Raw genomic sequence first — 24,726 nt, 5'->3', positions numbered from 1 at the left:
AAAGTCAAAAACAGGTCCATAGGCACAGCAAAGGAAACCATAAGCCAAACAAAACAACAACCTATGGAATGGGAGAAAATTTTTGCAAACGATGAAACCAACAAAGGCTTGATCTCCAGAATATATAAGCAGCTCATATGACTTAATAAGAAAAAAACAAACAACCCAATCCAAAAATGGGCAGAAACCTAAACAAGCAATTCTCCAAGGAAGACATACAAATGATCAATAGGCACATGAAAAAATGCTCAATATCACTAGTTATCAGAGAAATGCAAATCAAAACTACAATGAGGTATCACCTCACACCAGTCAGAATGGCCATCCTTCAAAAGTCCACAAATGACAAGTGCTGGGGAGGCTGTAGAGAAAAGGAAACTCTCCTACACTGCTGGTGGGAATGCAGTTTGGTGTAGTCACTGTGGAAAACAGTACGAAGATTCCTCAAAAGACTAGGAATAGACTTATCATATGACCCAGGAATCCCACTCCCGGGCATATATCAAGAAGGAACCCTACTTCAAAATGACATCTGTGCCCCAATGTTCATATCAGTACTATTTACAATAGCCAAGACATGGAAACTGCTTAAATTTCCATCAACAGATGACTGGATAAAGAAGCTGTGGTATATTTATACAATGGAATACTACACAGCCATAAAAATGACAGCATAATGCCATTTGCAGCAACATGGATGCTCCTGGAGAATGTCATTCTAAGTGAAGTAAGCCAGAAAGAGAAAGAAAAATACCGTATGAGATTGCTCATATGTGGAATCTAAAAAAGAAGAAAGAAGAAAGAAGAAAGAAAGAAGAAAGAAGAAAGAAGAAGAAGAAGAAGAAGAAGAAGAAGAAGAAGAAGAAGAAGAAGAAGAAGAAGAAGAAGAAGAAGAAGAAGAAGAAGAAGAAGAAGAAGAAGAAGAAGGAGAAGGAGAAGGAGAAGGAGGAGAAGGAGAAGAAGAAGAAGAAGATAAATACAAAACAGAAACAGACTCAGAGACATAGAATACAAACTTGTGGTTGCCAAGGGGGAGGGGGGTGGAAAGGGACAGACTGGGAGTTCGAAATTTGTAGATACTGACAGGAATGTGTAGAATAGATAAACAAGATTATACTGTATAGTACAGGGTAATATATACAAGATCTTGTAGTAGCTCACAGTGAAAAAAAAAGTGACAATGAATATATGTATGTTCATGTATAACTGAAAAATTGTGCTCTACACTGGAAATTGACACAACATTGTAAACTGACTATAACTCAAGAGAAAAATGTTAAAAAAAACAGGTCAATAGAGGGAGGGTGTAGTTCAGTGACAGAGTGTGTGCTTAGCATGTACGAGGTCCTCGGTTCAGTCCACAGTACTTCCATTAAAAAAAAATTTAAATAAACCTAATTACCTACCCCCCCCCCAAAAAAAACAGATCAATAAAAAAACATTCAAACTGAAGCATCAAGAGAGAAAAAAAAAAGATGATACAAAGTGTAAAGCACATAGTGAACAAGTTCAACTAATCTTACACATGTACTCGGACTCCCAGAGGAACAGAGACAAGAGAATGGAGCAAAAATAATACTTGAAGAAACAATGGCTGATTATTTCCCAAAACTTATAAAAGACATCAGTCTATACATCAGAGAAATTTAGTGAAATCCAGGCCTAATAAATACAAAGAAAACCACAGTAGGGCACAAAATAGTCAAATGTCTATTTCATGTCAAATGTCAAATTCAAATCAACAACAAAGAAAAAACACTTAAAAGCAGCTAGAGCTTTCTCTTCAGCAGCTCCCTCTTCATGGGTGACTCTCTCCTGTGAACTCTGTGTGCTTTGGACTTCCCAGTCTCCCTCCTTTTTCCCCTCTACTCAGGGAGACCAAGATCCTCCTGGTTTCCCTACCTGTGATTGTCCTGGAGACTCTTGCTGGGCAGTAAACTGGTGCATTTGAGGGTCTCATCCCATTTATTGTCTATCTCTTTGGGATCAGTATTCTTCTGTGCCTTATGTCAAATGTCTTTAACTATTGTTTCATATTTTTGTCTGGTTTTTTAGTTGTTTCAGTTGGAAGGGTAAATCTGATCTCGTTATTCACTCTTGACTGGAAGCGGAAATCTTTAAGATTCAAGATTTACTTTTAAACTGAAGAAATATTCCAATCTGAGCTTACAGATCTATTATTAAAACTCAGTAATAACTACAGCAATTGTTTATAAAGAAGACTAAGAAAAGCTTTTGTTTGGGAAGGAGTGTCAGTGACATTGGTTAGGATTTGCTGACACGCGTATTAAAAGCAAACCACATTATAGTCGGTTTTACTATTTTTAAAATCGCTGCAGTCAATACACACCCTTATTGCTGGTACTTGGGGCACAAGTCTCCCAGCACCCCACCCTTGGTGTTCCATTGTATCCATCTGCACTCTATTTCAAATCGAATATGGCCAAAATTGAATTCATCTTCCACCATAAATCTATTATTTTATTTTCTACCTATCAGGATATTGCATTATAATTACTTATATCTCTTCCCCCCAATTAGATTGAGGGCTTGCAAGAGAAAGACTACTTCATGTTCATATTCAAATAAATGCTTGTTGAAAGAAGGGCGCTTCAACTTATCAGGCTGAAGTCAATTTTCCTCTCTTCAGAAAGAGAATGACACATTTACTGCAGACTTACTAAGCACTTGTAGGCCTGTCACTATTTGGTGGGGGCTGGAGCTACAGCGGTGAGTAAGACCGGGCTCTGCCCTCCTGGGGAAGTGTTCTCAGTTGAGGAGAGGCGGGAAAAGGCATATCACAATTCTTAGGATTAAGATCATCATGGGAAAACCAGAGAAGAAAAACCCGGGCCAGGCCTCAAAGTGCATCCATAACAGGAAGGTCGTCTTTCGCTTTTGGAAGCGAAAAGAGAAAAAGGATTAGTGGAGGGAAGCTCCACATAGTAGCTGTGGTCTGCCTTAGACCTTTGTGGGTTAAAAGATTGAGAGCAGGCGGAAAAGAAGTCTCAAACCCACTTTGCAATTTCTCGATCACTGTTTCTACCATCCTCACGTGCTCGGAGCAGGGCGCGAGGTGGGGGCTGCTGGAGTGGACCAAGTGCTACCCCCGACGCGGGCGCCGCGACGCGTCAGACAGACGTCCAGGGACTGGAGAAGAGCGCGCCTCCGGAAGCGGAGGGAAGGCGGAGCCACTCCCCTAGACCCGGGCCTCGGCTCACTCTCCCGCCCCCTGCACGGGGCGCGGGTGGGGCTAAGGCGGAAGGGTTCGGAAGGAGATGACGATGTAAGTGAGCGCCGGCGTCGCGGCAGCGGCTCCATAGGAAGCTCGGCGGCCGTGGCCGCTGTGAGCAGGCCGGACGCCGCCTGGCCAACGGGACTTACCCTAAAGCTGGCGAAGGCGGGGCCGCAGTCCAAGCTGCCGCAGTATCTGGACCCACAGTCGGGCAGGTGCCGGCAGCGAGGGACGTAGGTAAGCTGGAGCCCGAGTGTCAGATCCGGCGAATGCCTTACGGAGCGGGGTGGCTGGCCATTCCCGCGCCAGTGCGCGCCAGCTCAGCACCCGGGCCTGGAGGCCTCGAGGGCTGCTTTCCCCTCACGCTCGTACCAGAGGCAGCGGATTTCTCCCCGGGCGCTGCTGGGCCTTTCTGGGGTCGGGAGGGAGCTCGTTCTGAGGGACCGCTGTCCTCCCCTCTTTCTCTCTAATCTGAGCTGTACGACGTAGAAGCGGAGAGGGCTAGCGCCCCCGCCTCTCCTCCTGAAGCCGGGGGAAGCTTTGAGAGGAAGCGCTGTCGGTAGAGGTCCTCCAGCTTCTGTTGTATTGGTAGTGAAGGGGTTTTACTTGTTCGGTTAGTTCTGCTTCCTTCGTGCCTTTGGTTCTTTCTTCCACACTCCTGGGACCCTGTTCTAGTGAATAGGTCTTGCACAATTGAACATTACGGTGGTGGCAAGTCTGTTTTTCTGTTGTCTGTGCTAGACAGTGTCAACCCAGGCTAGACTGTTTGACCACTCTTTTGGAAGAGGAGGGATGCGAAGAGGATATGGGAGATAAGGGTTTTGGACTTGGAGTCAGAGGAGCTGAGTTTAAATCTAGCCTGCCATTTGGTAGTGGCTTTAAATCTCGTGTAGACATTGTTAACCCATGTAAAATGGAGCTTTCTTTTACTTATAAAAGTTGGGGGAATTAAATGAAATGAAGAAAGCAGAACATTAATCATGATATGTTTGGGGAATCCGGTTAAACTCGACTTCAGAATATCCAGGACACTTACTAGTAGGTTCTTAATTAATTCCGGTTTTTTACCCGAAATAACTAAGCTCGGTATGGAGAAGGGTGCCAGAGGAGATAGTGGAATCTTGCGTGGTTAAAACCTAACTGCAGTCTCTGCTTTGAGTTGGGCAGCATTAGGAAAAAACCAGCCTCTTCCTACTCACCCAGATGTCTCATGCTGATTGATAACACATTTTTGGTATTCGAGGGATGCTCTAAATTAGTTTTGCTCTTATTTGACGTAGTTAGTGGACCCTTTCTAGGAGGAAAGCTGGAAGGGGCTTTCCTTACACGTTGGCCCACTTTAGAAGGAATTCTCTGCCCAATTTTGAGGACTCCTCACTCTGCCTCTAAAACATTTCATGTTAATTGAAAATGTGCGGAGAATAAATACAGGAATTTGAATCCTTTGAGTGGCTGGACATTACCATTCTAAATTAATCTGAGGGGATGACTTTCTCTGTATTGGAGGAAGAAGAACATTCACCACTCTGAAGTTTGTGGGGTTTTTTTTTTTTAGTATTTTATTTTATTTATTTGTTATTATTTAATTATTTTATTTTGGTAGTGGTGGGTCATTAGGTTTATTTATTTTTAGAGGAGGTACTGGGAATTGAACCCAGGACCTCATGCTAAGCATGCTCTCTACCACTGAGCTATACCCTCTCCCCACTCTGAAGTTTAATAGACCCTAAGTTAGAGAAGTGTTTAGGGAGGAGGAAGAGGGATGCAATCAGTGACTTGAGTGAGTAGCACCTGTTCTTAAAATTGCTTGGTCAGACAAATTAAGAATACTTTCCTCATTGGAGCATGATGATGTCAGTGGAGCCTGATGAAGTGCAATCTTCAGTTCCTTTGACACAGAATTGTCAGTTTGGAATTTTAAGTCATGAATATGAACGAGACCTTGAAGGTCATCTAATCCAATGGTTCCAAAACCTTGGGGGACATTAGAATCATTTGGAGAATTAAAACAAAACCCCAAATGCCCACACACTACCTTAATAGATCTAAAGTGGGACCTGGGTATTTGAGGTTTTTAAAAAGCTTCTCAGGTGATACTCATGGTTTGAGAACGCAGATGTAGATCTTAATTTATAAACAGGCTCAGAGAGAGAGTGTCGTGCTTATCTAGTTGCCTTCTATGCCTTCTCATTTTTTTTTTTCTCTTCCTTTCCTTAACAAATAACATTACTTGAATCAATAGTACTGTTTCAGGTTTTGTAGTGCCTTGAGCCCAGAAGGGAAAAAAAATTTGTCAGTAGCTCTGTGTAATTCTGTTTTCAGTTTCCTCTGCAGTTAGACTCCTTAATGCTCTTTGATGGAAGTATTAGATTTTACAGTAAAATTTCTTACTGAATGTTGCTTAGGTTTTTGTTGTTGCTTGCAGAATTATATAGAGATCATATCACTTTATAAATCAGTTTTTAGTAGGCTATAAAAGCATAAAGTCAAGTCTTCATAAACCAGGGGAAAATTTCAATTTAAGAATATTTAGCTTTTGTTCAAACTGGCTTGTCATAAACCCACTGTACTATACACAGGCTCCCCCCGACCCTTCCTCCATCCTGGTATGCATAACCTCTTACTTTGTATCAACTAGCCAGCTTACTATGGAACTTAGTTTAGGAACTGTTAGAGTTCTATGTCTCTAATTGCCTTATAAACACCTGATTGAACTAGAGGCTCTCAGCATTTGCTTTAAGCTTGTCCTTGAATTTTTAGCCCCTTTTTCTTTCTTAGTTAAATTGTACTATGCTACTAACTTAAAAGAATTTGGTAGCTACCTAGAAAGGATCAACTGATGGAGCAATAACAGTGCCTCATGTATCTTTCTTACCCATTTTAGTGAAAATGTCCTGACTTTTTTTTTTTTTTTTTTCCTTAACGAAGGCACTGGGGATTGAACCTAGGACCTTGTGCATGCAAAGCATGTGCTCTGCCACTGAGCTACAGCCCCCAAACCCCGTGACTCTTTTTTGGGGGAGTAATATTTTCAGAATTATTAAGGTAATTACAGGCCATCAGGCAGAGTTGAACATTCTCTTTTTTGAGAGATATATTCATTATCAAATAATTCTTTGATAGCCTTTTCATTGCTTCAGTCATTCTCTTTTTTTTTTTAAGATATCACACTTCAGTGATTATTATTTTGTGTTAGTAGTAGAGCCTGAAATGGACCCTACATCACAGATTCTTTAAAGGAAGATGCTGAATTATTTTCTTTTAAAAATGACCCTATTTATAGCATGTTAACTTCCTACAACCAGATGACAAAAGGTATTCTGAATTTGCTGATTTAAAAAGCCATGTTAACAGAGAAGCAGTCTATAAATTCAGAATCTAGAGAGATACATAGTAGGTGTATGAAATGAAAAAAACAAGTTGCTGAGTCTCGTTTTTTATTTTTGTCTGAAATAGCTTAATTTTGAAGTTTAAAAATTATTGAATTTCAGATTCTGACAGAGCGCAGTTTTCAAGTAGAGGTATTTAGAAAGATAAATATGAACCCAGGGTCACAATTTTAGTCTAAAGTGGTACATGTTAAACATAGAAACCAAGTCAGGGTGGGATAGGAACAACTTGAAGACCAGTGAAAAGTGGAGTTTAGAAGTCACTTGCTCATTCTTGAGGCGGTCTTCTCTGTCTATAAGGACTTAGACCAGGGTTGTATACTTAACTAAATCCACTTTATATCTGGTGGCTGAGTGTGGTGAGACTATCATGAGAGGTACCATAAATGTGCAAGTCTCCAGTTCTCAGTCAGTCTTTTTATGGTTCTTTCATACCCTCTGATACCAGTGGGCAAATTTTCTTTTAATTTTTATTTTGTGTTTAATCTTGTTTCTTACTACAAACTATTGTCTCATTTTTCTGGGGTGGGTAACCCCTCCCCTGTTTATTTACTACACAACGGCTATTCTCATTACTGTCTTATTACCTCTAGGAGAAAGAACTTTTTCATAGTGTTGCTTGAGTTAACCTGTACAGTGGCAGCATGCAAACTTTTACCCAAATATTGGGCCTCTTAAGGATTGTTCAGAGTTCAGGCTGTCCCAGGGTCAGTGAGTATCTAGTAAGAGTTGAAAGCCCAGTTCTGTTTCCCTTGTGTGTATGTTTTATCTTTGAAGGAATATTGGTATTTGGTGAACATGAGCACACAACAGCATGATGGAGAATACAGGGGCAGAAATGTAAAAGGACCCCATGTGGAGGTTGCTTTTAATTTTAATCACTTGTACTCTGAGTTGATGCTTGGGATTTATTGATTTTAGGGTACACTGGCTAGACTCTTACTGGAGAGCCTTCAATGGTAGTATCTTTATCTTTTTTCTTGGGCTAGTTGGATTTCCCAAAGAAGAGTCTTTAAGTCTCCTGCTTGGAGTTTATAAGCTGGGCTATCAACAATCTGGTAGCTAAACTGAGGAAAATGGTAGAGGTCTTAGAATTCAGTATATAAACAGTCATTTATGTACACTTAACTATCTTCAGTATGATACCCTCATTCTCAACTGGACCGGATGTTTTCCAGTCTCATAATCCTTTGTTTTATCCTTTAGATCTGTGCTACCAATATGTAGCCACTAGCCATGTGTAGCAACTTAAAAAATTAAAATTAAATAAAATTAAAGATTTGGTTCCTCTGTTGCACTAGACACATTTCAAGTGGTTGGTAACCACATGTGTCCGGAGGCTACCAAATGGAACAGAGCAGATACAGAATATTTCTATCATTGCATAAGTTTTGTTGACCAGTGCTGTTCTACTCTAGGAAAGAACACACCAGGCTTCTGCACAGATGGGGAAGGGGCAGTTGGCTGGATTTTGTGGAGAGTAGGAGGGTATCTAAATGATTGACCTATCCTCTTGTTTTTTAGCATCATGTTCACATCACTCGTATAGAACCTGCTGTTGCCAATTCCTGACCTGTTTTGAGGCACTGTTGTATAAATTGGATTGCTTTCCTCGTTGCAAGCTTGACATTTTACTTTCTTACGTCTTTAAGTCAATCCACATTCCAGCTTCCTCTCTTCTCTCTTACATATGCTTAAAAAAGAAAACCCCTGAAGATTTCTGCTTTTCATTGTATGTATATTATATTTTAGAAAAAACTTTAAATTTATTTTAAAAAATAATTTATTTATTTTGTTTTTTGTTGGGGGAGGTAATTAGGTTTATTTATTTTTTTAATGGAGGTACTGGGTATAGAACTCAGAACCTCATGCCTGCTAAGCATGTGCTCTACCACTTGAGCTAAGCCTCCTCACTCCCAAAAATTCTTTATTCTCATCTTAATAAGGTTTTAGGAGGGAGTGAAAGTAAAATGTCTCTTCAGTCTGCTGTCTTTTTTTTTTAATTTTTTTTGACACAGTGTGTCAATTTTTGGTCTACAGCATAATGCTTTAGTCATACATGAATATACACATTCATTTTCATATTTTTTCACCATAAGTTACTGAGATATTGAATATAGTTCCCTGTGCTGTATAGTATGAACTTCTTGTTTATTGGGTTTTGTGAGAATCCTCCTGTATTTCAAAACAAGACACTGCCAGAGTTCAGTAGGTGTTCTGTGCGATTCAGTGAATTTGTAGATGTAATTCTTGGTGTATTTGTGGGAGAGGGTGAGTTGTGAGTCTCTACTCCACCATCTTGGCACCTCCCTCCCAGTCTGCCATCTTTATCCATAAATAAAGTACTCCCTCAGCATTTAAACATGTACAGATATCTCTGTTTAAAAAAAGTCCGCCCTCTCTCATTTACTCAGGCTTCTTGAGCAGTTTTACATATTGTCTTCTGTACTCCATCTTGGGTTTTGTCCTCTCCATTCTACTAAAATTTCTTTTGCAAATGTTGTAAGAATCAGATGGACACTTTTTAATTCTTACCTTGCTTGACCTCTCAGCAGCCTTTGACTGACCATTTCCCTCCTTCTAGAAACTTTCCCTAGCTTTCCTAACACCACACTTACCTGATTTTCCACTTTATTTCCCGGTCATTCCTTTTCTTTACCTTACTTTTACATGCTAGAGTTCCTCAGGACACTGTCCTCAGGTGCATTCCCTTCTACCATTTACAAATTGTCCCGAGGTGAGCTTATCATTTTCTGTAGCTTTGGTTACTATAATCTGATGACTTAAACTGGGATTTCTGTGCTATCTTCTTTTCAGAGTTCCTGACCTGTATGTCCAACAATATGCATCCACTTGGATTTCTTACAGTCACCTCACATCTAACATGTCTAAAACTAAAGAGATAGCCAGTATAATCTTCCTCCCATCTTTCTCCATTGTTCTGTATAAAGTATACCACCATCTCCCCAGTAACTCATACTGAAATTCTTACCCTCTCACCCCCACAGGCTTTCTCTCAGTCTTGACATTTCTGACCTGAAAAATCTCAAGGTCGATTCACTTTGCTACTTCTCCCAGTTTTCCTTTAATCCAAGCAGCTATTGCACTTTGCCAGCATTTACCTGTAATAGCCTCCTAACAGGTTTCCTTTGCTGTGGCTTTCTTCCTACTGTTCTGCACACTGCAGACAAAATTATCTTTTTAGCCATACTAATCAGATCTTATACACCTCTTTGTCTTTCAGTGGCTTCACACTACCTTTATGTTAAGTAGCAGCATTATTAATTTAGCTTTTCTATTCCTTGCCTACCTCTCCAGCTCCTCCTTTAAGTGATATTGAAGTTTTTTTAGTTCCTTGGCATACTACATTCCCCCTCCTGGGCTTCTGTTTATCTGTTCCCTTTGCCTAGGTACGTTCTCATCCTTTGTCTCAGCTTAAATATCTTATTGATGATTTCTCAGCAATTATATTACCTTTAAGTATTATGAAGAGTAAATTCCAAATCTCCTTTTATATTGGTAGTATACAAAGAGAACATGTTTGAATTTCATATTAAGAAGTTTATTTGTGGGGGAGGGTATAGCTCAGTGGTAGAATGCATGCTTAGCATACAAGAGGTCCTGGGTTCAATCCCCAGTACTGCCACTTAAAAAACAAATAAATACATAGCCTAATTACTCCCCCCAAAAAAAGTTTGTTTATTTTTAAGTGTTTTTTTCCCATTAATAAAGAAATAGACTAAAATACAATACTCTAAAGCAGAGGTTCCCAAACTTTCTCTGTTCACAAACCCTTAATGTCTTTTTCATAGTGCCTTTAGGCTTAACAGTTTAATTTATTCAGTAATTAGGTCTAAATAACTTACTAAGTACTTATGATCTAGCAACTTAATAGTTGGTTTTTAAAAAAAAAACATAAATTGAAAGACAAAATAGTAGTATTATTTCATTCTTAAATAATAAATAACCACGGTTACTTACTGTATGCACTTATTGGGTACTATAAACTTCACAAACCTTGGAATCGTTAGACACCACCCACATTTCCTGTTCCAAATTGATTTTTGCACAGTATTTTTTTTAAATCATAGCAATCAGCAAAAAGCCAGCTTTGCAAAGATATGTCATCAAAAGGAAGATAGCATATATAGCATGATCTGATTTGAAACTGAACTGTCTTGAACTGGCAGTTTGCAGGGTGTTTGACAGAATATCACTTTCCCCCTCTAATTTAAACAATTACGACATCCTTGTGAATTCACTGCAGAAGCCAGGTGCTCAGTTTAGGAACTGTGGGCCTAAACTGTTGATAGCTTGGTATAAATTTTTTCAAACATTTTTTCCTCTGTAAATTTTCAAAATATACATATATTTTTTCCTTTTAACAAAAGTGGGTTCATACATATTGTTGAGCAACTTTTTTTTATTCAACAATATATTATGGTAAAGCTATTGGGTTGAATATACACATTTTTAAAAAATTAAAGTATAGTTGGTTATATATATTCTTTTTCATTATAGGTTATTACCAGCTATTGAATACAGTTCCCTGTGCTGTACAGTGGGACTTGTTATGTATCAGTTCTGTGTATAGTAGTTTGTATCTGCTAATCCCAAACTCCTAATTTATCCCTCCCCACTGACCTTTCCCCTTTGGTAGCCATAAATTTATTTTCTAGAGTATACACATCTAATTCCAATCCAGCCTGAAAACTCCATTAAAACAGTAGAGAAGTCTTTTTTTTTTTTTTTTTTAAATCAAATGACTAAGAACAAGAGCAGTGAGAATAGCAACAATATTCTGGAAGCTGAAAAGCAGAAAAGGTGAGCAGTAACTGATTAGCAGACTAGAGAAAGCTGAATCCTAAACCAGAAAGTGGAGAAAGCCAACAAATAGTCATATTTGTGTTTCATAACCTTTTGAAAGTTTCAAGATTTAGTGGTGTCATGTACTGTGGAAATGGAGATGAAGGTAGGACCAAAAAAAATGTGATTGTGTGAAAGTCTGTTCAAGAAAATTACCTCCAAATCTGACTTTGTTCCCATACATATAAACAGAATTAACTAGAGACTTAGTATCTGGAGTGGAGAGGATAAAACAGTCCCTGGACTGGGGGATACCTGCATAATTAAGGGTGGGGTACAGTGATTTATAAGGGGACTAAGTGGAAATTTACATACTGAAGGCAGAAACCTCTAGCCTTTTTTCCCCGACTTAGTTCCCAGAATCCTGCCCCTTTCCAGCATTGCCCGTTACCCAAAGACTGCCTCTTTTTCTTTGTCTTTGAGCTTTTCTTTTGGTATAAACAGCATGTCTCTAAATGCCTTCTTATAATGTTACTTTTGATTTCCTAGTTTTAGGCTTTATCTGTTAACTGTAGAAGATGAAGATTTAGTTCTTTCACATCTGCTCCTCACTTCTATATATGTGTGCACTTTTTATCTACCCTCCCACCTATCCTAATATAGCAATACCATAATTTTGACTAGAATCAGTTTTTCTCAATAGGGGCACTACTGTCATTTTGAATGAGGCAGTTCTTCATTATCATGTCCATTACATGATGTTTAGTATTACTGGTCCTGAGGCACTAAGTATCAATACCAGCCTGAATTCATTGCTATAACCAGCAATTTCCCATACATTTCCAAATGTTGGGCTGGGATGACTGGTGGAGAACCATTCATTGGGTTAGATCAGTGTTTACTTTATTACAATTAAGTGGTAGTCACAGCTAAAGCTGTGTAGTATACAGTGATTTACAGTGACCTTTTCCTTTCTTATACAACTCTTTGTTTCCTCTGAAATTAATTATCCTTTTTGTTTAGTGTTCTATGTACTAATTAATCTTCCGGCTCTCTTCCAGTTGTCTATATCTCCTGTCTTTTCATTCAGACACTTTAGAAATTCTGTCAATTTCACATTTTCAGACTTCTCTTCTAGAGCCTTCTGACCTCTTCCTTCTGGATTGGTGGCCCTCTCAGTCTGAGGCACAGTTGTCACTGTTATCTTTCTTTAGTATTCTTTAGTATTCCTCTTGCCTGTCTCTTGTTTTGTTTTGTAAAAGTTTTAGTGTATTTTAAAAGAATAATCTAAGAATTTTGATTAACATAAAGCTTTAGGAGAGTCCATTGCATATAGCAGGCAAGTGTATTTTGTTTCCAGTTCCCAATTCTAATATATTTTGTCCTCATTTTTCTCTGTTGCAGAAATATAGATCATGTTGCCTATATTTTGCTACTTGAATACGTTTTTCTTCCATCAGAAAGGCAGTTATTGATTGGGCCTGTCTCTAGTTTTAGATCTCATTTCCTGGATCTCATGACTTCTTTCTTGATTTTCTCCTTCATTCTGAGTACCTCATGCGGCTCCCTGAAAAAGGGATACATGGTGGTGTATATTTAGATAAACTTTTTTGTATCCTCAATTTTGATAGTTTGGCTAAGTCTTAAATTCTGTGTTGAAAATAATTTTCCCTCAGAACTTTGAAAGCATTAGTATATTTTCTTCTTTCAGTCTTGCTGTTTAAGAAGTTTATTGCCATTCTTATTTCTGATTTTATTTGTATATGTAATATGACATATATAAATTACACAAATATAGTTATATAAATCTCCATTTTACATATAAATGTTTTTATATATTTTGTTTTTATGTTATGGATCCTTTTTTTATTACCTGCCTACCCCCACCCTCAAGCTTATAGCATTGTTTTGCTCCCAGTGTTCTGAAATTTCATAATTGATATGTCTTGGTATGAGTCTGTTTTCATTCGTTAGCAGATTCTTTCCTTGTACAAAATCAGATGTCTTTTAATTCTGAGAATTTTCTTGAATCTTTTATTTGACACCTCCCTCCTTTTGTAATTTCTTAGTTTATTTTCTGTAACTTTTATTTGGATATTTGATATCCTGACCTGATCCTTTAATTTTCTTATCTTTCTTCATGATTTTCCAATCTGTCATTTTGTGGTACTTTCTGGGAGATTTCCTAAAATTTTTAAATGTTTAAGAAAAATTTTAACTTTGTACTTTGAAATAACTTCAGGTTTATAATTTTTAAAAACTTCACCCAACTTTTCCCCAATGTTACATTATATAACTATAGTATATTATCAAAACTGGGAAATTAAGATAATACTATTAACTGATCTAAAAACCTTATTCAGATTTTGTCATTGTCCCACCAGTTTCCTTTTCCTGGACTAAAACCCAATCCAGGATTACATGTTGTTTGTCTTCTTAGTCTTCTAATCTGGGACAGTTCCTCAGTCTGTTTTATCTTTTATGACCTTGACACTTTTGAAGAGTATTAGCCAGTTATCCTATAGAGTGTCCCTCAATGTGGGTCTGTCTGTTGTTTCCTTAGGATTAAATTCAGGTTGTTTTTAACAAGCATACCACATAAGTGATGGTGCCACATCAGGAAGCATACAATGTCCACATGTCTCATTACTAGTGATAGTAACCTCAGTCACCTGATTAAGGTGATGTGTGCTGGGTTTTTCCATTGAAAAGCACAATTTTTCCCTTTGTAATCTGAAGTATCTTGTGGGAGATACTTTGAGACTATTAAATACCTTGTTTCTTATTATACTTTTACTCTCTAATTTTAGCATCCATTGATGATTCTTGCCTGAGTCATTTCTGAGAGGAGTTGCAAATTGTAACTTTCTATTTCCATCATTCCTTCTGTATTTATTAATTTGAAATTCTCTATAAGGAAGAGCTGTCCCTTCTCCCATTTATTTATTTAATCAGTTGTTTATATCACTATAGACTCAGGATGTTTTATTCTTGAGTTATAATCCATTACTATCATTATATATTCAGTTGCTCAGGTTTTTTGGCTGTTGTGAGTCCCTTCAGGTTGGCTTCTGTGTCCTTTTGACATGTCTTTTTTTTTTTTTTTTTTTTTTTTTTGAGCACTTGTCTACTTTTTGGCGCTACACTGATGTTTTAGGCTCCACCTTCTACTTCTGCTCCATCTCTGGAATCAGCTATTTCTTTTAAGTGGACAGTAATATTTAGAAACCAAGATCTGAGTGCTAGTGGTGCTCATTGCTACTGGGATGTAATTACTTCAAGGCCCTCTAAGCAGACAGAGCTAGGAAGTAAATGTCTTGTGTATGTGATCTCTAGATCTGTATTTGTGTGTGTGTATAAAACACACGATGAGTTCATATGGATACCACCAGTTTCATTCTGTCACTACAGATTTAAAGCTATCTCACTGTCTTTTTCATTATGTGTAATTCCTTTCACCAACAGTGTGAAATCTAGCTCTAATTATCTATAGCATATTTACTTATTTGCTCAATTTTGGATAATTTACAGAGTAGTTTCAGAATTAACTCATTCCTCTGTGAAAAATAAATTTGCTAACTAAAGAACAGTATTTGTATACAGTCCTTTTGTTTCTAGTCTTACTCAGTCAAAATAATGTTTTCCAAAGTTGCTTTGGCTAATTCTTTTCTGCTCTAGTCCTTTTGGTGCAATTATGTTCTTTGTAATATAGTCATGTTCATCTGTTATTGTTTGTATTTCATTTTAATTATTTGTATATTTTTAAAGTATATGAAGCATTGACATAGGCCATAAAAGTCAGAATTTTACAAAAGCATCTTCTGAGAAGTGCCATTCCCCTCTCATCCCTTCTACCATTTTCCTATTCCTCATTCTTTTCACCCCATTCCCTACCATGCCCTAGGTAACTATTCTCATTAGTTTCTGGTTTATCCTTCCTGTGTTTTGATTTTTCTATTATGAGTTTATTTTATGGGGTGCACAAAGAGGCAGAAAATGTGTATTTTCTTATTTTTTTATTTTATGAAATATGGCTATAGTAAAGAATTTAACCTTGTCTCAAAAGAAAGCCTTTATCCTTGGCTTTTAGGAGGTGACCTCTAAACACTTGGAATGTCATGCCTGATTGGGGTATCTTTATTTGCCTGGGAGCCTTGGGTCACCCTCAGTATAACAGTATGATTTAGGATAGGGGTTGGCCACACCAGAAAAAACAACAGCATGATTTAGGGTGATGACTTTGGTATCAGTGGATCTCCAGAGGGGCTGAAGACTGAGCTCAGTCTATGTGGTCCATCAGTTAGGCCTATAAGCTCCAATAAAACCTCTGGACATCGAAGCTCAGGTGAGCTTCCTTGGCTGGCAGTCCTTGTCACAAATTGTCACACATTGGTGTTGGGAGAATAATCTGTCTTGGCTCCATGGGGACAGGACAGCAGGAAGCTCCTCATTTATTACCTCTTCTGGACTCTGCACTGTGTACTTCTTCACTTGCCTGATTTTAATCCATATTCTTAAGCTATAATAAACCATAGCTATTAATTTAATAGCTTTCAGTGAGTTCTGTGAGTCTTTCTGACAAATTATCAAACCTAAGGTTGATTTTGGAAACTCCTCGACCTTGCAGTTGTTGTCAGAGGTGAGAGTGATCTTGGGTGGACTGTTCTAACTGTATGCTTGGCTGAATTATACCATACCATTGATACTCACTTGAACTTTGTGTTTTTCACTTAATCTGGGAATCACTCCATTTTAATTCATAGACCACATCCTTATGCTTTTATAGCTTCATTCATTGTGCAGATGAATCATAGTTTATGTAACCACTATCCTATGTATGGGCATTTAGGTTGTTTCCAGTGTTTTGTGATTACAAACAGTGTTGCAGTGAATAACCTTGTACTATGTATTTTCATTATTACTGAAAGTATATCTTCAAGGTAAATTTCTAAAAGTTGAGTTGCTGGATTAATACTTCTATAGTTTTGTTAAATATTGACATATTTCCCTGAAATGATTTTATCAATTTATGTTTCCACCAGCAAAGAATGAAAGTTCCTTTTCTCCCACCAACAGAATGTGTTGCATAATTTTTGCCGATTTTTTTTTTTACTGAGGTAAAATTGACATATAATATTATATTAGTTCCAGGTGTACAACATAATGATTTAATATTTGTACAATTGAGAAATGATTACACAGTAAGTCTAGTTAAATCCATCACCATACACAGTTCTAGTTCCCTCTAATAGGTTTTTTTTTTTTGTGATGAGGACTTTTAAGATTTACATTCTTAGCATCTTCTAAATATACAATAGAGTGCTGTTAATGATAGTCACCATGCTGCACATTTACATCCCACAACTGACTTATTTATGGAAGTTTGTACCTTTTGACCCCCTTCACCCATTCTATCCACCCCCTCAAGCCCCCTTGACGGTTTTTTAATGAGTGAGATTGAACATCTTTTCTTATGTTTAAGGGCTATTTAAAAATCTTTATTTGTGAATTATCTTCTTATGTCTTTTCTCCATTTTTCCATCAGCCTTTTTGTTCTTTATCCCTTAATTTAAGATATTAAATATTAGAGATATTAGCCCTTTACTTTCTATTGAGTTTTTCATTTTTGCTATTTTTAATTTCCAAGGCCTCCTTATAATTTTTTATTGTTCATTTAAAAAAAAATAATAACATCCTATTTTTTTCCACCCAATGGATGTAATATTTTCTTCTTAGAGGATAGTGTTAGTTTTTTTTTTCCTTCCCTCTTTTGTTTCATTGTGGTAAAATATACATAACATAAAATTTACCATTTTAATCATTTTTAGGTATAAAGTTCAGTGGCATTAAATATAATCACATTGTTGTGCAACCATCACCACCATCCATCTCCCAGATCCTTTTTTATCTTCCTAAACTGAAGCTCTACTCATTAAACAATAACTTTCCTTCTCTCCCCTCTTCAGTATTTTAAAATTGACTTCTCTAAATAAGCTTTTGCTTTAATCTGTTTTAGTCTACTTTTTACCTTTAGAAATCTAGTGATTCTTAGTTATCCAGTCATTTTAAAGGATGACCACTAAGAAGTTGCTTGAAAATTCTGAGCATGTGGTGTGACTTGTTAACTGTGGGTCATGCTGGGCCATTTTGGGGGGGATATCTGTCTTTTTTTTGTGGACGAATCAGATTCTTAGGGAAGAATCTTCCAAGCTCCTACTTGGCTGGGTAAGACAGATTGCCAGGGTTTGAGGAGATGAGTGGGAAGGTGTTAGGGGTCTTGTATTCAATATATTATTTCATCTTCAAACTGTGTTTGGGACCCCCTGTCTGCAGAACTTCTGTTTTATTCTTTCTAAAGGAGAACTTTCCAGTCTTGGGTAGGGGAGGGACAATTAATTAACTGCTGTGTAGAGTTAAAGAGAGGTTTGGGGTCTGATTGCTTCTTAAATTTGGGAGTAATTATTATGGCCTGTTTAATTGAGGCATCCCCTAATATCAGTATCTGTTGGTCTTTTCTCTTTGAATTATCTGTCCCTACTCCCAGGACTGATCTTCCCCTTAGGGGTATAAACCTTTCTGGGAGCTGAGTGGGGAAAGAGGTTAGGGAGGAATTCCCTATGTAAACTAATTTATCCTCCTACTGTGCCCCTGCCCTGAGTTGTGCATGATGTGCTTGACTGTTCTGATTCATCCTCCTCAGAAAGCGAAACTTTGGTTATCTGTTTTGTCACGGTAGGAGAAGGGATCTTGCTTCTGTTTCAGACTTCCAACCAGTCCTTACTTTTTCAGTCTCCTCATACCCTGACCTTCATAAGTGTTGCTGCTTCTGCTTCCAGAGCCTTGCCAAAGTCCTGTAACTTGCTTCTTGGCTTCCCCTGCTGCTGGCTTAGATTTCAGCTCTTTTGACCTTCTAAGTCTGTTATCACTCATTCATCTGCTTTCTTCTTTCAAAATTTTTATTGCTCTAGTCTACTTTTTGGTTGTCTTTGCCCTTGAGAGTTTTTGCCTTTTTAAAAACTCTTGTTTCTGAATTCTTAATGGGTTTGGGAGAGGGAACAGAGGTAAACATGTGTACAGTCCTCTTCCCACTCCCCACCCCCCTGCAGAGGAAACCGATGCACAGAAAGGTAGTACAACTTTTCTTAGTATATTATTAGTAAGCTGAAATTAGAATATTGAATTTTTGATTCATAGTTTTGCGTTTCTTCTGCTCCACCTGCAGTGGCTCATGCCTTTCTTTCTAGGCTAAAGAACCTTCAGTAGTGTTAGATCTCATTAAATCTGAGGGGAAATCATGTTTGGTTTTTGACTATCATTTTCATCTACCATTTCTTGTAAGTGTGTTCCTGAAGTTTATATTTGTATGTATGTATGTGTGTGTGTGAGTGTGTATATATATATATATATATATATATATATATATATACATATATATATATATGAAATTTGTGTTGGTTCTTTTATCTTATATTCACTTGAGAGCCAGACTACAACTGGATGAGAGCACCTGATAGAGTCCTGAGTCCTGTCTCCACATAGTCACTCAAAAAGTTTTTGACCGATGGACAGAGGGGAGACTGGTCCCCCTCTTGAGATACTGATATTTCATGAATGTATTGAATTTATGCCTGTGGATGACTAGACAGTGCAAAAGTACTTGCCCACCCTTTCTAAAATTTGCTGTATGGAACAAATTGTTTTCACATGGACTCAGTCTTAAATGGTGTCTAGTCCCCTGTCCTTTCTCTTTCATTTTACAAATGAGAACACAGAATTTGAGTGCCTCACTTAAAGTCACTTAGCTATTGAGAAGCAAGGCCAACACTTAAAAATTCTCTCCTGATCCGTGCCCTGCCTACGACATCAGAAACTGGCTGCATATTGGAAAATGATTCTTGAAACTTACTTCTGTCAGAGGCAGGTACAGTAAATGCAGTCATGTTGGAATACTCATGTCTTCCCTCTTTAATTTTCACTGTGAGGAAATCTTGATCAGGTGGAATCTCACTAGGTCTGATAGTGTAAATTGGACTTCATGTGCTTTTTTCCAATTTTCTAACTCATACTGTGGTGAATAATACGACCTTATTTTTAGGATAGAAATGTAACTTTTCTTTCTCTTCTTTCCAGCTGCTTCCAGGTCTCATTATGCATCAGAAAAATGAAAAAACAGAAGAAAAGTCTATGGAGGAAAAGAATCCACTTAGCCTTTTCTGAGAAATGGAATACTGGGTTTGGAGGCTTTAAGAAGTTCTACTTTCACCAACACTTGTGCATTCTGAAAGCTAAGTTGCGAAGGCCAGTTACTTGGAGCAGGCAGTTGAGGCATTTCCAGTGCAGAAAGAGGGCCCTTCAAAACCAGAAAACGTGGAACCAGGATGAACCCCTTATTGCTAAGGCAAAGTCCAGTGTGGCTGCTCAGAATCTTAGTACTTTGTCCTCTAAAGTGAAGAGAAAAGACACTAAACACTTCATTTCCTCCTCAAGGACACTCCTGAAATTTCAAGCAGAGAAGTTGCTGTCATCAGCAAAGAATTCTGACCATGAATACTGCGGAGAGAAAAATCTCTTGAAGGCAGTTGCTGACTTACCAGCAAATTGTGTGTTAAGTCAGGCCAATGGTCACAGACCTAGGACGGAGTCACAGGCTTCTGACTTTCCTATGAAGTTCAATGGGGAGAGCCAAAGTCCAGGTGAGAGCGGCACAGTTGTGGTCACCTTGAGCAACCATAAGAGAAAGCGCTTTTGTTACGGCTGCTGCCAAGGGCTGGAGCGCCACAGGAATGGGGGACCCCTGATTCCAAAAAATTTCCAACTTAAGCAACATAGAAGAATAAAAGTATCTCTTCATATGATGTATGAGAAATTATCGATGATTAGATTTCGGTACAGGATTCTCAGATCCCAGCACTTCAGAACAAAAAGCAAAGTTTGCAAGCTAAAAAAAGCCCAGCGAAGCTGGGTGCAGGTCACTGGGGACCATCAAGAGACCCTTAGGGAGAACCGTGAGGGTGGCAGTTGCAGCCCATTCCCTTCCCCAGAACCTAAAGACCTTTCTTGTCAGCATCAACCATACCTTTCAGATATGGACAGCAATGCTGTGGTGAAGGGAAAGAACTCTCATGTGCCTGATGGCCACGCTAAAGGAAGCCCTCTCGTGGGCAAGGAGCTTAGTTTAGACGAAGCATTCCCTGACCAGCAGAATGGCAGTGCCACATATACCTGGGACCAGTCACCCTGTTCCTCTCCTAAGTGGGAGTGTGCAGAGCTGATTCATGATTTCCCCTTACCAGAACATCGTTCTAGTAGTGTGTTTATCTCGGAAACTGAGAGAGAAGCTATGGCTCTGGGTCAGGAAAATCGGACAAGTACTGTCAATGATGACAGAATAAAACTGTCAGAGTCTGGGGCAGATCAGTCTGTAAGTAGTGTAGATGGGCCTGTGTCTGAAGAGACTGTTCAAAATGAGAGCTCATGCCAGATGGATGAGGATGGATCATTCAAGCAGAACATTCTTAGTTCTAAGTTGCTGGACCACCCTTACTGTAAAAGTCCACTGGAGGCTCCTCTGACGTGCAGTGGACTCAAACTAGAAAATCAAGTGGGAGGTGGGAAGAACAGTCAAAAAGCCTCTCCAGTGGATGATGAACAGCTGTCAATCTGCCTTTCTGGTATGCACTCTTCCTTTATTCTCCCCAGTCTCCAGCCACACTTGCTGTCCATTGTCCTATCTAGGAGAGTCCTATTGTTTCCTTCCACACATGGATTTCCCTTTAAGCAAGTAGACATTCTTTTTGAAGCCTTTGATATTGCTGTATTATATAGATGTTCCATAACTTACTTAATTCTTGACTGACGGACACTTGTGTTGCTTCCAGTTGTTTCCTTCTATAAACAATGGTGCAGTGAAATTACTTCTTTATACTTATACAGTTGTTTCTGTAAGTTAAATTCCTAGTAGTAGAATTGATGGTAAAAGAATACTCACACTTAAATTTTTAAGTTAATTGCTAAGTTACCCTCCGAAAAGTTAAACGAGTTTGCACTTGTTAAACTTTGCTAGTCTCATAGATTGCATGAGAATTCTTTGTTTTAATTCTTTGTGTTTTTAGGTTTAAAGTTTGAGCATCTTTTTCTATGTTGGCCATTTTTTATTTGTACATAATTTTCCTTTGCCTATTTTTCTGTTGAATTGTTTATATTTTATTTAATATATAAAAAGCTCCTATGTACCAGGCACTGTACTAGTTCTAAGAATGTAGCAACAAACAGGATACACTGATTCCTACCTTCATGTTCCTTAGCATCATTATAGTTTTAAAGATGTTAAATTAAATTTTGGTAAAAGCCTTCAGTATCCTGACTTTGTAACTGATATTTTTGCTCAACAGAAAACTTCAGTTCTTACATAGTACAATTTATATGTCTTTACTTTATGGTTTCAAGTTTCTACATCATGCTTTCAAGTCTTCTTGTCAAAATCTACCTCCATGAAGTCAGTTAGTATAAACATTCTTGGAAGACAGTAGAGCAGTATCAGTCTTCAGCTCATTCCTTTCCTTGTAATTTGTCCAAGATATAAAAGAGTACAAATATATTTGTACAGGGACATTACGTATAGTATAGTCTTGGTAGTAAAAACTGAAGACAGCAACAAGTGTTTCTATGGACATATAAATTACAGCACATCCAGACACTAGTATACCATGAAACTGTTAAAGAAAAAATTCAGTCTTTATTTTGATACTAACCATTGTCTATGTAAAGTCAAAAAAGCAAGTTGCAAAACAGAAGGATGCCGTTTTGTTAAAAGATATATGTGGACATATGTAGGATGAGTACATATATGTACGTGTGATGTGCATTTGTATAGGACAAATCTGGACAGATATATCAAAGTGTTATAAATGTCTTATTCTGGGGAGTTAGGAGAGTTCTTAGTGGTTTAAACAATTCTAACACTTTGTTTTCTTAACTATTAAGTATGTATAAAAAAGCTTTTCCCACAAAAAAGACAATACAGAGTCCTAGGAAATCTTTAAAAAGATAATTTGTTGTTTATTCTGTCCTAGAATGAAGACAGATTTTCCTACTATGAGGTTAGCAGAACCATGATTCATAAACCTGAAAAAGTTAACATTTACCCACAAATACCAGTTAACTTATAAATATAGATGTAGCACTTCCAAAAACAGTTATTAAATTGAATATATCCTATAGTAAAACTGTAGCATGACATGAAGACATAGGAATTGTCATAGAATTCGTAGTTCATGATCTGTACTGTAATTATTTTAATAGGCTAAGGGAGAAAAACCATGGCACCTCAGCAAGTACTGTAGGCTTGTTTCCCTTATGTTTAAATCTCTTAGAAAACTAGAAATAAAGAAAACTTCCTTCACTTGGTAAAGAATATCTGTCAGAAACCAATAGCAGTTCCAGGTTTAAGAGGATGAAATAAGCCATGGAATCTTTTCCTCTCCTATGAAATCTATAAAATTGTAGAAAATATGTTAAAAACATGTGTGTCTCTGTAGTCAAAAACAAGAAGAGTTTTGGTGGATCACAAACAGAAACTCCTACATGGCAGCAAGTAGAGACAAGGTCCAGAGAGGAACCCCAGCAGCAGAAGGAAGATTAGTGCAGGAAAATGGTGCAACACTGGGAATGTCCCATTTCTGGAGATAGTGGAGGTGAGGAGGAAAGGGGAGACTTATTGTAAAAGGTTGAGGAGTTGGAGAATCTCCACAAAAGCATCTCTCCCTGCCTGTGCCACATCCCAGCAGAGAGGATATCTCTTATCAAGCTGAAATCCCTCCCCTCAATTTTACTGAAATATAATTGACATACAGCACTGAAATTCTAAGGATAGGTGGGGAGACACAGGACATTTCCCTCTCCCCCTGCTCCATTACTTGTAACACCTGACAAGAATGAAGAACAACCCTTTCCAGAACAGTGTTGGAGGTTCTTAGCATCCCCACATTGAAAACAGTTCCAAGACATAGCAAAAGCTCCTGTCCATTACAGCCCTCCCTCCACCCAGCAAGTTACTCAAGTAGTGATGAGCCTACATCTACCACCAGACATCTGAGGAAAGCCAACACAATGGACGAGACAAAACAAATAAGAGAACTAAACCTGAGTAATAAGAATGAATAGAGCAATCAGAATAAGAATCAATATAGGACAATCAGTATGGTAGATACTCCTTTGACTGACTGACAGCATTGTTGCATGGTATGCTGAATGCTGGCTCTTCTCTAATATAACTGCATGTTATGCTCATTTTGTATTTAGATATTTATTAAGATCCCATTTTACTTATTAAAATTTACTTTTTGTTTCATGTTTTTATCAAATACTGCATCAGCTGATGAAATATGAATTCAGAAAGTTACTCCCTTCAAATCAAGTTGAATGCTTTGCAGTGACAGTAAGTTGCAGAAAAATAATACTGGGTTATATTTGTACAAGACAACTTTAAAAGATTTGAGGGAGGATAGAAAAATCTAGATTGTATTCAGATTAGCTATCTGTTTTGGAAGGATAAGAAATAGATTCCTATATCACAATATATTCCAGATGGATTAAAAATTTAGTTAGAAACAGACACAAAAACTTGAACACAAATGTTCGTAGCATTGTTATTCATAATAGCCAAAAAGGGGAAACTACCTAAGTGTCCACCGAAGAATAGATAAATAAAATTTGGTATATCTATACAATGGGATATTATTCTGCCATAAAAAGGAGTGAAGAACTGATATGTTTCAGTGTGGGTGAACCTTGAAAACATGCCAAGTGAAAGAAATCAGACATAAAATGTTACATACTATATGATTCTGTTGATTTGAAATGTTCAGAGTAGGCATATAGAAAAGTAGATTAATGGTTGCCTGGGGGTGGGGAGAGCAAGGAATGAGGAGTGACTGCTAACAGGTGCAGAGATTCTTTGTGGGGTAATGCAGATGTTCTGAAATTAGATAGTGGTGCTGGTTGTACAACTCAAAATATACAAAGAAATCTCTGAATTGTAAACTTTAAAAGGGTGAATTTTGTGGTACATGAATCATAGCTCAAGCTGTTAAAAAGCAACACAAGAGACCATTTTTTTAAATCTCATGTTGATAAGACATTTTAAGCATGGTGGGAAACTCAAAAGTAATAAAAATGTACTAATTTGATTCCATAAATGTTAAATGAATTAAAGGTCATCAGTAGGGAATTGATTAAAATGTGGCAAATCAACTTAATGGACTACTAGATTGTTTTGAATTGACTTAGGAAAAATAA

The 24,726-nt window shown here is 37.7% G+C and overlaps 1 protein-coding gene across 3 annotated transcripts in view; it reads left to right on the top strand.

The window, feature by feature from the left end:
* The first annotated feature begins 3,265 nt into the window (after positions 1 to 3,265).
* The window catches only part of SENP5 (SUMO specific peptidase 5), a 42,579-nt gene continuing 21,118 nt past the window's right edge, over positions 3,266 to 24,726 (top strand). For 2 of the 3 annotated variants that reach the window (XM_031453900.2, XM_010994408.3), the window contains exons 1-2: positions 3,269 to 3,472; positions 19,561 to 21,101. In XM_031453900.2, the coding sequence (XP_031309760.1) occupies positions 19,592 to 21,101 (1,510 nt within the window). In that variant the 5' untranslated portion in view covers positions 3,269 to 3,472; positions 19,561 to 19,591. Of the gene's footprint in view, positions 3,473 to 19,560; positions 21,102 to 24,726 lie in introns of all 3 variants that reach the window. The other variant, XM_010994409.3, reaches the window with a different exon arrangement.

The sequence above is a fragment of the Camelus dromedarius genome, chromosome 2 (genome assembly GCF_036321535.1).
Source record: "Camelus dromedarius isolate mCamDro1 chromosome 2, mCamDro1.pat, whole genome shotgun sequence".
Taxonomy (NCBI): Eukaryota; Metazoa; Chordata; class Mammalia; order Artiodactyla; family Camelidae; genus Camelus; species Camelus dromedarius.
This window is presented reverse-complemented; position numbering and strand designations above follow the sequence as displayed.